The sequence below is a fragment of the Myxocyprinus asiaticus genome, chromosome 32 (assembly GCF_019703515.2).
Source record: "Myxocyprinus asiaticus isolate MX2 ecotype Aquarium Trade chromosome 32, UBuf_Myxa_2, whole genome shotgun sequence".
In the NCBI taxonomy this organism is placed as follows: Eukaryota; Metazoa; Chordata; class Actinopteri; order Cypriniformes; family Catostomidae; genus Myxocyprinus; species Myxocyprinus asiaticus.
Genome location: NC_059375.1, coordinates 35,892,715 through 35,907,680, shown reverse-complemented (window position 1 = coordinate 35,907,680; position 14,966 = coordinate 35,892,715). Strand labels below are relative to the sequence as shown.

The following is a 14,966-nucleotide window of genomic DNA, read 5'->3' as shown; positions in this document are numbered from 1 at the left end:
AGGCCACTGTGTATAAACTTTATATTATTGCATAAAATTTTATATCCAATTAATTTAGAATAATTGATAACATTTGACATAGAAATATGGCATGATTTAGGAAAAAAAAAATCATGTCCCAATAAAGGTAAAAAATAAATAAATAAATAAAAATTAAAATCCAGGTGGCAAATATTGCTCTTTAATGTAAAAGTTAAAGGAATATTCTGGGTTCAATACAAGTTAAGCTCAATTGACAGCATTTGTGGCACAATGTTTATTACCCCAAAAAAAAAAAAAAAATTGAATTTCCCCTTCTTTAAAAAAAAAAAAAAAAAAGCACAAATATAATGAACAGTGAGTCACTTACAATGGAAGTGAATGGGGCCAATTGTTGGAGGGTTTAAAGACAGAAGTGTGAAGCTTATTTTATTTACAAAAGCACTTAAATTAATTCTTCTGTTAAAACTCATGTATTATTTGAGCTGTAAAGTTGTTTAAATCAGTAATTTTTACAGTCATTTTAGGGTTTGTTGACATACATCGTCATGTTAACGAAGTTGTAAAATTGGCTATAACTTTACACAGAAAAGGTTAGTAAATGATTTGATCACACTAAAATCATGTTAACACACATTTTGTTTAGGTCTTGTGGCTATACTTTTGAAACAGTGAGTATTTTATCGTTTTCAGATTGGCCCCATTCACTTCCATTGTAAGTGCCTCACTAAAACCCAGATTTTTGCTTTTTTAAAGAAAAGGAAGTCAAAGTTAATTTTTGTGGTAATCAATATTATTCCACAAATGCGGTCGATTGAGCTTAATTTGTATTGAACCTGGAAAATTCCTTTAATTTCTGTTACTGCCTCTGACCCTCTGAATATCGAGGTATACTGTACCTGAGAGGTACTCCGAGTCTGGTTGATTTCTGATCTCTGTTTTCAGCCCCTGGTGCTGTCGGACACCTGAGCTTCACAGAGATTCTCGACACTTCGCTTAAAGTGAGCTGGAGAGAGCCCAATGAGAAAAATGGTGTTCTAACAGGTGAGTTTTTTTTTTTATCTGTACAGACTCCAGGGTCCTGCTCCAATGCCATTGATGGCCTATACTCTGAGTAGTCCTATTCCCCCAGGTCCTTGATAAGCCAAATATTACAGTAGCAGATATAGTAGTTTGTATTTGATTCCCACAAAGACCCGAGCCTGTATGAAGCAGGATCACTATATTGGTAGAATCAAATACAGTATGTGCAATGCTGTAATAATTAGTCTCATGATTAATATCTGTTTCCTAGGGTATCGTGTATCATGGGAGGAGTACAATCGTACTAACACACGGGTCACACACTACCTGCCTAATGTTACTCTGGAGTACAGAGTTACTGGACTGACAGCACTCACCACATACACCATTGAGGTGGCTGGAATGACCTCCAAGGGTCAGGGTCAACTATCATCTTCAACCATCTCCTCAGGTGTACCACCAGGTAAAGGCTTAAACAATGCTCAAACAAACAGAGTAATCTTTTGAGCCCCAGTGTTTACACTTTTCAGGGTAATCAACTTACAACTGAACTACTTATAGTTGTGTGTATTTTAAGCTTGGATAGGAGAAAGTATTTAAACATTCAAAGATGACACCCCTTTATTAAAAGAGGGAAAAACACAAGCATAATAAAATATACAGATAATATTTCTTTAAGTTCCCTCCTCCAAACATTTAGACCACCACTGACTTTAGTGCTCCAATTTAAAGCACTACAGAGGGTTATAAAGTTTAATGTCCAAACTCTCGTTACTGCACCAGTGTAGCAAAAACACATGCGGTCCAGAGCCGCAAAATAACTGACAGGAGACCCTGGCTGCATTGAGTTCAAGATTATGACTCCCACGACACAGATCGTTTTTCCTTTATTGCTTCATTAGACAGTCTATGGCTTCCAGACTCAAACCATATTCTAACTGCACACATTCAAGAGTAAATGTAGACATTTAAAGTTATACTAAATAAATCCTGTGTCTCACCATGTTACCCTTGTTACGCAAAGTTATGCAGACCCTGCTGTTTTCATGACATTCTCATAGCGTTTAAGTGGAGACATATTTCATCTTCTGATAATAAGCTGGAAAACAGCTTTAAGTGTTCCTGTTCGTTTTCGGAATACCTCTCTCATACATTTAATTGTGGGAATACTATTGAATGTTTTGGGCAGGCACTATTCACTGAATGTATTTAATACATTTAATGAATAGTAACATAAATACATTTAACAATGGCCATAAAATAAAATACAACAACATCAGAAGTCAAAAGATCAGAAGCCAATAAAAATGTTTTTTATACTACTACACTTTACACTTTTAGTCTTCCTGCTGTGACTAGGTGTACTTCCCTAAAGAACTCTCCTTTGACTGACATTTTGTGCTTGTCATATAATATTTAGTGTGGCTAGTATGTGAATGAAGATGCAGGGCTTGTTTCTCCTCTCACATGGCCTGACCTGTGTTCTTGTTTATTTATTTATTTATTTATTTATTTACTCTTTCGCCATTGACACACAAGTGCTAGCTTTAAAGGTCACATACAGAGGTTGCACTTCAAATATCTGACAGACTGAGTAGTAAAACTTCCATCATGGCTTATTTTTATCCGTTATATTAGTAAAAAAATTCTGATATGTAGAAATACTTCCAGGTCTAAAAAAGAGGACATGTTGTTGAAAAAAAAAAGGATGTACGGTCACCCTACTTTATTGACCTGTTTCAGTGACATCACTTTTTCCTCGCAGCCGCCACATTTATTACAATCAGTTACAGTTATGACATACTGGGTATTATGAAAAACTTGTCCAATGTGCATTTCCAGTTAAATTATATCAAAATCGATTATGTTGTAAATATAATTGACACATGTACAGATAACTGACTTGTCTGAATAAATGAGAAAAGACCCACAAGTGTTTTTATCCGTGCTCTCCCCCTTTATCGCTGCTTGACTTTGGTGAAATGAAGCCGTGTCACTTAAAAGATAAAACTTTATTGAAAGAAAAAGTACATTTTGGCTATGTTAAGTAAACACCAGTATCATCTTTTTATGATTTATAAATAGAAACAAGATTTTAACCGGCTTTCCCCGTATCCCTTAGTGCAGCACAATGAAGAAATATGGAACTTTGGTCACAAACATGCTGGCACAATCACATAGTGACGTCACACGAAACAGGTTAATAGCAATGCTCTAACAACAGCTCAGAACACCTCAGCAACCACATAGCAATGCTCTAATAACCACTCAGAACACCTCAGCAACTGCATAGCAACGCTCTAACAACATCTCAGAACACCTCAGCAACCGCATAGCAACGCTCTAACAACCACTCAGAACACCTCAGCAACTGCATAGCAACGCTCTAACAACCACTCGGAACACCTCAGCAACCACATAGCAACACACTAACCACTCAGAACACCTCTAACAACCACTCAGAACACCTCAGCAACCACATAGCAATGCTCTAATCACTCAGAACACCTCTAACAACCACTCATAACACCACATCAACCACATAGCAACGTGTTAACAACCTCCCAGAACACACTAGCAATCATGCACAGAGCAAAGCTGTTACAACAATTTGGAAAACCCTAACATTGTGGTTGAGACCCACATTGTCAGACATCATTAAAATCATATCACATGACATATCATATGAATGTCAATGTCAAAATATAATAGTCATGTGACATTTCACATGAATGTAATCGAATGAGAGCGATGTACTGGAAGGATAATATTCAATGTTTTTTTTTTTTTTTTTTTTTTTTTACATCACCACATTTGACCTAGAGAGAGCGCCATAACACACCTAAACATTTTCTTATCTCTTTAACATTTGCTTCTGGAATAATTCCTTCTACCCATGTATTATTCAAATATTTTCAAGACTAATTAAAAAAAAATAATATATTGTAAACTAGATTACTTTTCTTTCTCGCTCTTTAGAGCTTCCCGGCCCTCCCACAAACCTGGCCATCTCAAACATTGGCCCTCGCTCAGTAACCCTGCAGTTCAAGCCAGGATACGATGGCAAGACCTCAATTTCTCGCTGGCAGGTCGAGGCCCAGGTGGGTCACTCTTTATCCAAGGGGATGAAACTTTTTAAATCTAGTCTAGATCTTTCCCTGAACACTTCAGTGAGTCTGTCTCCTCCTCTGCTCTCAGGTCGGTGTAGTGGGAGAGAACGAGGATTGGGTGATGGTCCATCAGCTGGCCAATGAACCTGATGCTCGCTCTTTGGAGGTCACCGGCCTCAACCCTTATACTTTCTATAGGTAATGCATTTATCTTGTAGTATTTAATTACTTTCATTCATTATCAAATAAGACCTCATAAGAGCCTGAGAGCACTGTATAGTCAAAGTTCATTCATTTTTTATATGTTGTCATGTTGACTCTATCTGGTATTAACATCTGTTTTGAATGGTCCGATCACAAATCGTCAGGTAGTGACTCATGACCACTTGTGATCGAATCACCCCAAAGACATGTAACAGTGTAAACAGTTTTATTTAGATAAGTGTGGGATGGGATTTGCAGGTTCCGAATGCGTCAGGTGAACATTGTAGGCACCAGTCCACCCAGCCAGCCTTCCAGAAAGATCCAGACCCTGCAGGCTCCTCCTGATATGGCCCCAGTCAACGTAACCCTGCGGACGGCCAGCGAAACCAGCCTCTGGCTTAGATGGGTGGTATGTTCTAGAAAATGAACACGTGGCACTGAAACTCAAATCTGATGGACAGTACATAACTCTTCTCATGTCTGTTATCTCTTCTTATCTCACTTTCTCTGTTGTCTGCAAGCCTCTTCCTGAATGGGAGTATAATGGGAACCCAGATTCGGTGGGCTACCGTGTGCAGTACAGCAGGACTGGAGCCCAGTCTAAAGTTCTGCTTCAAGTCATCGCAGACCGCTTGGAGAGAGAGTTTACCATCGAGGACCTGGAGGAGTGGACAGAGTATGAGGTCAGAGTTCAGGCCATCAATGGCATCGGAGCGGGACCCTGGAGTCAGCCCGTACGGGGTAGAACCAGAGAGTCCGGTAAGAAGAAGTCAGGCTTCATGAGTAAAATAAACCCACAAGGGTATTTTACCAAAGAATGACTTTTTTGTTATATACAAAAGCAATTAGCTACGAGAGGCCCCTTGACTTGTGGTCGACAAGTATGGGTTTTTCAATGGCCGATGCCAATATCTAGAATATGGGGGGGGGGGGGGAATATAATATTTTATATAAATTTATTTTATAAGCTTCAGATTTCTGCCTTTAAACCCTCCAAAAATTTGGCCCCATTCACTTCCATTTTAATTGCATCACTGTAACCGTTTTTTTGTTTTTTGTTTTATTTAAAGAAAAGGAGGAACGAGTCGAAATACATTTTTGTGGTAATCAACATTATGCCACAAATGCTGTCGATTGAGTTTAACTTGTATTAAACCCGGAATATTCCTTTAACCTAACTGTAGGCTGTTTGTGGTTCCCAAGAAACATAAAAATCAAAGATCATTTTGTGAACAAACGATTGCCACTTTAATATACAATTCAATATATTTATAGTCACAGGTGTGCGAATATCTGCTACTTTATGGCTTCCAGACAAGGCTCATTTAATTAAATTTCATAGTCAGACAGAGCAATTTTATTATATGGAATTTGAAATGCTTTGCATTGTTCACATATGTTGAGTTTAATGCAAGCCTTAAATCATTCATTTGTATATACTGTATGTGGGCACAAGATTTCCTGTTCAAACAAGCTTAAATGGGCACAGATCTGCACACATGTGTGTGTGAGGGGGCGTAAGTCTTTTCTTTTCCCCTTTTGCCTCTTTCCCTCCTTCCGCTCAGCTTGGTCTCTGTAGTTACCAGATTTCAGGGAAGTGGGTTTGGGAGGAATAAATGAGTGTTGAGGAAACTGGTAACACATGGGGGCTGTACGCATGACTCCCCTGTTTATCTTTAGCCAATCAAGTTCCTGCAATCCTGCGTGCAGTGTCTGAGGATCTGTGCCGGACGTTGATCCTCTGTGTTACTTTCCCAATAATGGTCAAAATCTGGTGTCTTCCAGGCCTCACTGACATTGTTATATGTGTCAAGCGATCAGTACCAACTTAATCCCTATGTCTTTCACACGTTCATGCACACAGACATGAACACACACACACACAAGGTGTGGTTCAAAAGTCAACATTGAAATTCTGAGTCAAAATCTAAATTTGCATCTAAATAAGCAAATTTGTGACATCAACCAGTTGAACTTGGAATGCATAGATATATCCAGAAAGGCTGATTTTAACATAAATTCCTTCAACCATTGCATTGATCTATATAAACCAAGAACTCTCTTTTTCTCTTCATCTGTTTCAATGCAGTCCCCTCCTGTGGGCCCACAAATGTCTCTGCATTTGCCACCACCTCCAGCAGCATTCTGGTCCGCTGGTTTGAAGTTCCTGAACCTGACAGAAATGGACTCATCCTGGGCTATAAGGTCTGTAAGACCCTTGTGAGACAAGTTTAACAACAAGAATGTCAAGTTTATAAGTCAGTGTGACTTTAAAATACATATGAAATAAAAATGTACATTCGTAATGAATGTTCCTGGTCTTATTGTGCACAATTCATTAGTGTTCATCATTCTAAAGACAGTTTTTGTCATTTTATATCAAAATGTAATAGCTATTTTTCCTCTGAAACAGCTCTCCTTTTCTGGTGACATAACCAAGACTGTGTGGGTGGGAAAAATAATGTTAACCAATAATACTAAAGCCTAGGTAGTTTCATACCTATCAAATGCTGATGGATGAAATCAGCTGAATATTCTTTTTGATGGAGAAATATGTTGCATTATGATGGTTAAATATATTGACAAATCATACATTGCTGTCTTAAAATGCAGCATCCACTGTAATCCATTTGCAGTTTTATAATGTAATTTTTTTTGTTTGTTTGTTTTAAAGTATGCGATACTAGAAAGTTTTTTTTTTTGTTTTGTTTTTTTTGGGGTGGAGGAAAAATTGCATTCCAGTGTGGCTGAGAGGCATAAACATAGCAAAATCAATGTGTTTTCAAATGAAAATGTATTAGTGTAGACATGACATTAATCTCTCTTTAATCTATACCCTCTCTCTCTGTCCATCTCTTTCTTTCAGGTGGTGTATAAGGAAAAGGACTCTGACTCTCCTCTTCAGTTTTGGATGGTGGAGGGAAACGCCACCCATAGTGTTCAGCTAAACGGACTGGGGAAGTATGTTCTGTATGAGATCCAGGTCTTAGCTTTCACCCGCATTGGAGATGGCCGACCCAGCTCCCCGCCGATACTGGAGCGCACCCTCGATGACGGTGGGAATACTAGTACATTGCATACAGAGACAAGAAGTTAAAATCAGAGCGATATTCAAAAGTGTGATATTGTTTATCAGAAGTGCAAAATCTTATCAGAACAATTTACGTTTCAAATTAATCAAGTTGTGTCTTAAGTCTTTAGTGAACATTTCCCCATCAAAGAGCTCAACATAATCATCTAGTTTATATAGATTCACTTAAGAATCACTTTGAAGAACATAAAAAGGAAAATTGAAGATTTAAACAATGTATTATGTTCTTTTTTTAGTGCCTGGGCCGCCTGTGGTCATTTTATTTCCTGAAGTCCGCACCACTTCGGTCAGACTCATCTGGCAGCCACCCTCTCAGCCCAATGGCATCATACTGGGTAAAAAAAAGTTTGTTTGCTTGTTTGTCATGTATTTGAATATGTATGCATATCTGTTTGTGTTTATACTAAAATGTGTTTCTTGTGAATGCCCTGCTTTTACCATCATGAGTTCAAACTCTTAACTGAATATAGTAATTACCTCTATAGTATTAGTTAATGGAGGCTACAGTGTAGAATATTACTAAAAGAGAATATAGAATTGTTTTTTTTAAAGGTTCTCTCAGTAATTTTTTGAAGTATGTCAAAGTGGCTTACATTGGCTTACACTGACACCTAATGGCCTGGATGCAGCATCATTCAAACACAGTAGTTTTCAGTTACCACAGTGCTATTATAAAAAAAATCACTTTGCATAGTAAGCCAAGATTAATTTAATCAATGAATAAAAGTGTCCAATAACAGGGTAGTTACTGAGATTAAGTAAGTAGTATTCAGCATGTTATGTGATGCTAAAATGGCTACCCCCATGAGGCGCCCCTGCCCCATATATAATAAAAGAGCTTTTATAAGGTTACTGATATGACTGAACTCACATGATTGGTCATGATTTTATGTATGTTTAAAAATTACTATTTCATTTCTTCAGAAGTAAAACTTTTTAAATTAGGAAAAAAATTACTGAGTGAACCTTTAATAGAGTCTTTGTTTTAATCCCATTCTTAAAGGTGATATAAGCGATTTGAGACGTTTTGCTAACTTCCCCCATCTTGTTAACTACATCAACACTCTGCAAAACCCCACCCTCCAAAGACATGTCAGCCAACCTGATGTAAAAATAAATAAATAAATAATTGTTTGCCAAACAAACAACATACATGAAAGACAAAGGGTGTTTTTGATTGGCTAGAAACTGTGATTTGGGTAATGAGTCTGGTGCAACTTCACCAACAAACAAGGTACATGGAGAGAGCAAAGTAAAAATGGAGAAAATATATCCAGCAACTCTTGTAAAAGGGAGAAAATGTATTTTAAATAAACCTGATGCATTTCGGTACACAGGCCTTCATTGGAGTTAACAAAGTTAAATGAAAACATGTAAAAGGCAGTTATTTAAATACAAAAAAAGAAGATCCAGCCAATTAAAATCCAGCCAGTGGGGAACTGGCCCCCACAGTGAGCCTGGTTTCTCCCAAGGTTCATTTTACTCCATTAACCAACATCTTATGGAGTTTTGTGTTCCTTGCCACAGTCACCTTCAGCTTGCTCACTGGGGTTCTAAATACAATTATTACTTAATGACTTATTTTTATACACAATTCACAATCGTATTTAATCAAACTACACAATTATGACTCTAAGACTTTATAGATATTACAGTTTCATTGTCTGTTAAAGCATGATTTTCTGTAAACGCTGCTTTGAAACAATGTGTGTTGTGAAAAGCGCTATACAAATAAAAATGATTTGACTTGATTTGAAATGAACAGGATAACATCAGCCACCAATTAGAACCCATAAAATCCCAACCTATTTGCACCCATTAGACAATAAAACAGAGAATAGAGAACATAGAAGAACCACATCAATCAATTAAATGTATAAAAAACTACAATGGTCTTTCTGATGAAGCTGGTTGACCAAGGGAGACTTGCAGGTTAAGCTAGGAAGCCTGTTAGGGACACCAATATACCAGCATTCAAAACACAACATATTGCTGGTCTTTTCAACAAGGCTTTCCTGATTTCTGTGATGTCATTGGTTTCTTCTGCAGCCTATCAGATCACATACCGGCTAAACTCCACTAATAGCAACACAGCCACATTTGACGTGTTGAACTCCAGTGCACGGCAGTATACAGTCACGGGGCTGAGACCAGAATCCGTCTACGTGTTCCGTATCAGAGCGCAGACACGCAAGGGCTGGGGAGAAGCTGCTGAGGCTTTGGTGGTCACCACAGAGAAGAGAGGTAACACATATTACTGTCACACATCATCAGTGGTGCAGGTCAAGATCCAAAGTGAGCATCAGACTCTTGGATGACATGAAGCAATAGATAAATGATCAGTGATCTGATTATGATTTCTCAGCCATGACCTTATTGGTGGAATGGGTCATGGGGACACATAATCCAACACATGATGTGTGTCTGTGTGTCCATGTCCCACATGGACTGAAAAGTTCACGGTCCACTGAGGTTAATCCATAAACAAATGTTTCCCCTCCAGCCAGACCTGCTTTAGTGTGGTTTGAGATGTCTGGCGGAAGTTTTGCTGCACTTGGTTCCACTCAAGCGAAGCCACATTCCTCTTCTAGAACATCATAATCAGGCCTTGGATTATTTATGCAGTGCACTGTACCAGATAGACTTCAAAGGATTTGATTCACAAAGCGTGGTTATGTAATGTAATATGATAATAATAAATACACCATAATCTTGTGAATTTTTAAAATGCACACTGTGTTCTAGGATTTTACATGTTCACTGAAGCTGAGATAATGTTTAATGAGCACATGCATAAAATCCAACTGCTGGGGAAGCTGCTACAAAACTATAGCTTCAAACAGTTATTACAATTAAGCTATTTAATAAATCCCATTTGATAAAGTAGTTACCTCCTCTACAAGTTACTAACATACAGTAGTTGACTACACTAAAGCCATTTAAAGGAACAATATCTTTTACAATAATTAACAGATCAGATAATGCTACTTTTTTGGATGTATCTTGAGGAAAATGACTATTTTATACAGCTGAAATATTGTCAAACATACTAAAAAAAATGTAGTTTTAAGAAAATAGTGTCTCAACTCCCAACAATGCATACAATATAATATATCGCCTTTGGAAACAGGTTTGTGTTTATGCTTGACTTTTGACCCCCAGCTCGACCTCAGCCCACCAGCCGTCCCACGGTGCCCCAGGAAAACGTACAGGCACGCAGTGTGCTGCTGTCATGGGAACCAGGCAGCGATGGTTTATCTCCGGTTCGGTACTACACCGTTCAAGTCAGAGAGCTGCCTCAGAAGAATTGGACGGTCCATTCTGCGTCTGTTAGCCATGAGTCCAGTTCCTACATCGTAGACAGGTACAGCAAGATAATCACATTAAAGTCATCTACAGGAAGGTTTTGAGTGATTTGAATTAAAAGTCATTCATGCGTAAGGGCACAATACTATAGCAGCAAACAAACTGAGAGTATTTGATTAAACTGAATTTTATTTGTATAGCACTTTTTACATTGCTAATTAAGAAAATTAGCAAACCAAATTCTAAGCTGCCTCCTTTGTCTTGACTTGTGGGTGTATGATTTTATTTCAGACTGAAGCCGTTCACCTCCTATCAGTTCAAAGTGAAAGCTACTAATGATATTGGAGACAGTGACTACAGTGAAGAGAGTGAAGCTATCACTACACTACAGGATGGTAAGAATATTTTTATGGAAACAAACTGTGTGCAAATGTGTGAACGAATGCTTCTAGCTTTGCAAGTTCAGTTTCACATGTTGTAGCATTCCGAAATGTGAAATTTAATAAATAAATAAAAAACAGTGGTAAATTATAAAAATTGTGACTTTGATTTAAAGTAAGCTTCTTATTTTCATTGATTGTAAGTATGAAAACAAAATAGTGTAAGTAAATTGAAAAATATTTAGATGTATACAAGTAGTAGTTTGAGGGTGCAGGGTGAACAACATGATTAGGTCATTTGTAATGCTTTATGAGAGTTGGGGGTTTCTGCTGTGGTGGGATTTCAGTTGTAAAATGTATTTTCAGCTATTGATTTTTTTATTATTATTATTTTGTTTTAGAAGTTGAAATCACACAGACTTTTGGTATTTGCAAAAGCATATCATTGCTTAACAATTTCGGAGCTCATGATAGGTCTTGAAAGGTTTATGCATTATTGTTATAACCAATTTCTTAATTGTAATAAAATAAATAGGATTTATATCCTTTAAGTCGTGTCACAATCATTTGCACACAAACACATACTCTATTTAGCAGATTCTGCATGAATCGACCATTATGCTTCACACAGAGATTCTATTCTGCTTGTACCCTATTACAAGAGGGCTGTTTTATGCCCATGATAGCTGCCAAGCTTTTACTGCAACACACAGGTGATGATATTGTGTTCCATCAATGATGTCATTGCTGGAGGAAGAAGTATAAATGAGGTAATACAGTATCTCTGGTTGCTACGAAACTAAATTATGTCTAAGCAACTTCAGTGAAGTGAGACAGGCTTGTGCATAATGCCTGTTGAAAACCCACCATCATATATCAGACTGTAATACAGGCTTGGCTTGTTGAACAATGCAGTCTTCTGACACAGTTTGAGTGTTTATGTAGCGTAAGACATTGTAACTGAGGTGGTTGAAATGGAATTACATTCACAGGGTACATTTCTGTGCCTCTTCATTTATTTGTGTTTCTTTCTCTCTCTAAAGCCCCAGATGAAGCTCCAACCATCCTCACTGTCAAACCATACACCACAACCTCAGTTCTGATTTGCTGGCAGGTAAGGGGGTGGAATTTTATTTTTTTTTTTTTATTTTTTTTTTTTGTGGCACTTTCCATGAATATGGTACAAAATAAGAAAACTGTCTTTTTTACCATTTATTTCATAGGAGATTTGCCACTTTTGTAACCCTGTCACTAAAATTTGGGAAGGTGCACTCAGTAATTTTTTGTGCATGTTGTCTCAGATTTACACTGACATCTAGGGACGAAGAGAATATCTAGAGCTAATAGTTTTCCTAAAAATGTATGGCAACATATGTGGACAGCGGGACTAAGTTGTGAAATTTTAAATAATACCAAGCTGTAGAAAGTCCGATTTTTTTATTTTTATTTTTATTTTTTTATTTTTTGCTTTTTTTGCTTTTTTTTTCAGCATATTGTTTATTATGTTTCCAGGAGTGTTGGTTATTCATGTTTTTGATCAAATTATACATTATACATTCTGAATCTATGTACTGATTATTATTGTCCCATGTCTGCCAAACATGTTGAGTGGTCCAAACATCACCTGCAGCTTGAAACTGAACTATTGGCCTGGATTTTAGGAGTGAATGCACTTTGCTGCATAGAGAGCTATTTGATGCTCCCTTGCTCCCTATTTAGTGAATGACTTAACCTCCAGTGTGCTGTCTGTCTGCACTGGTCTCAGAACAGTTCGAAATGCACTTTTTTTTTTTTAATCCTAACTCCATATAAAGCCTCTGAAAGCAAAAATTGTCAGCTTTTGGATAAACCCATTGATTCTCAATGTGAAAATGCAGTGAATATAGGAATGCATTTACTAATGTTAATGAACTGAACCATATTGTACAGTGATAGCGAAATAAAACAAAATGTATATTAAAATTAAGTGAATTGACCCACATATGTTTTAATGTTGAAAGTTGTTCAAAATAACTTAATAACTTAAGTTTTTTTCTCAACAGTATTCACTATGTTTAAATGTATTTAAACAATGCATTGTGTATAGAAAAGCCAAAATACAATGTCAACGCATGTGGGTCACACAAGGTTAATACAACTTAAAAACATGTGTATGGTTTTGCTATTTTCCAGCAATAAACATTAAATCATCAAAACATCAAAGTCAAACTGCCAAAATGTATAAAATTTAAAAAATAAACCCATGCAGATTGTTGCATGCAAAATAGGGACGCACTCTTTTTTTTAGTTAATTACATTTTTTTTTTTTTTTACTACAATGAATTTAATATAATTCCACAGATTATGTTAAAGATATGATACAATGGAATGGTTTTAATTATTGTACAGTCGAGAAGGTCGAGACCTCTGGGATGGACTCAAATCAGTTGTTTATCAATACAATAGTTTATCCAACATACATCATAGTTCTCAAAACTACAAACATCAGATTCATGCCTTTGCTCTAATTCATTACAAAAAAGTAACAGGACACCAAAGTGTACAGTATTCATGGAAAGTGTCTACTCCTCATACGACCCACCAGCCAAACCTATCCATCAACGGCTTGTAATGACAGAGCAGGAGGGCATAGTATGTGTGTTAAACACATGCTCTCAAACTCACCCCTGAATTACCTTTTCAAAGATGGCAGGTTTGAAAGGCCTTAGGCATCCAACTCTGGTTCATTGAGGTGGTGAAAGGGTGAATAAATGGGTTCCTCCCCCAGAACTAGTTCATTCATGCTTTACTAGGGGGAATTTGCTTGAATGATTGTTAAATGTGAGTTTAGAATTCACCAAGTCTGGTTTGTTGGTTTGATCTGGTTTTTCCTTGCATTCTTCCAAAGCAATGGATGAAAGATGGTTTGCCTTCACATCTTAGCAACGTACATCTGGGGGTTTTCACATCCTGTGTTGACAAAATCGTGGGTGCTGTGTTTACATAACTTCCGATTACCTGTGGTGCAAAGCATTATTCAACCCCAGCCACAAATCACACAGCAAAAGCTTAATGAAAATGTTGATTATATTTTGGTGACATTTGCTTAGCCTTTTCTGTCATCCTCAGCCCCCTCCTGAGGAAAAAATTAATGGAATTATTCTGGGATTCCGAATCCGGTATCGGGAGCTGCTTTATGACCGGCTCCGAAGTTACAGCGTTCACACTGTCAATGGAGCTTCAACCGGCTGGGCAGAACTCACCTGTAAGCATAGAGATATTCGAACGATGTAGTATATATTTTTTCTCAATCTTTCATCATCAATGTCTTCCTCTTTCTTTTGAAGCTCCCTACAACATACGGAACATCAGCGAATCCTCCCTTACTCAGTATGAACTGGACAGTAAGTCACTTCCTGTTTCTACTCTCAAACATCTCCTCCACATCTCTTTCACAATCCATAAAACTGAATGATGAACCGGTCAAACGCAATACAAGAAAAGCTTTACTTAAGAGTTGACAATATGCAGTCTCCATGTGCCCTTGTTTTGACTACTATCTGCTATCAGCAAGCCTGTTCTCACCTCATGAGCTCGAGGCTGAGGAGACTGAGTGGTAATGAATTTAAGACTGGTCTAGTTATGTCTGGTTTCTGTCTGCTGTTGACGTCTGCAGAAAGGCCAGCATGGAAGTCAAGTCAGATGAAGATAACCAGACTGACTCATCTTTTCCTTTGACTCTGGCTCCAAGCCGACACAATTCTCAGTCAAAGACTGAGTCAAGGCTAATGAAACAAAGATGGTCTACTGGCCCCAGAAGAACATTTAATATGCAGAACATCAATTTTTTTTTTTTTTTTTTTTTTTTTTTTTTTTTACATTTGCAATCCTTGC

At 37.4% G+C, this 14,966-nt stretch overlaps 1 protein-coding gene across 1 annotated transcript in view; it reads left to right on the top strand.

The window, feature by feature from the left end:
* Positions 1 to 14,966, top strand: part of LOC127423650 (protein sidekick-2-like) — a 431,227-nt gene that overhangs the window by 387,035 nt on the left and 29,226 nt on the right. Inside the window, exons 20-34 of the mRNA XM_051668153.1 lie at positions 925 to 1,023; positions 1,274 to 1,465; positions 3,982 to 4,103; positions 4,201 to 4,310; positions 4,575 to 4,725; positions 4,838 to 5,075; positions 6,406 to 6,521; positions 7,183 to 7,372; positions 7,644 to 7,742; positions 9,457 to 9,651; positions 10,570 to 10,771; positions 11,005 to 11,108; positions 12,137 to 12,207; positions 14,202 to 14,337; positions 14,420 to 14,476. Of these exons, the coding sequence (XP_051524113.1) occupies positions 925 to 1,023; positions 1,274 to 1,465; positions 3,982 to 4,103; positions 4,201 to 4,310; positions 4,575 to 4,725; positions 4,838 to 5,075; positions 6,406 to 6,521; positions 7,183 to 7,372; positions 7,644 to 7,742; positions 9,457 to 9,651; positions 10,570 to 10,771; positions 11,005 to 11,108; positions 12,137 to 12,207; positions 14,202 to 14,337; positions 14,420 to 14,476 (2,082 nt within the window). The remainder of the gene's footprint in view (positions 1 to 924; positions 1,024 to 1,273; positions 1,466 to 3,981; positions 4,104 to 4,200; positions 4,311 to 4,574; positions 4,726 to 4,837; positions 5,076 to 6,405; positions 6,522 to 7,182; positions 7,373 to 7,643; positions 7,743 to 9,456; positions 9,652 to 10,569; positions 10,772 to 11,004; positions 11,109 to 12,136; positions 12,208 to 14,201; positions 14,338 to 14,419; positions 14,477 to 14,966) is intronic.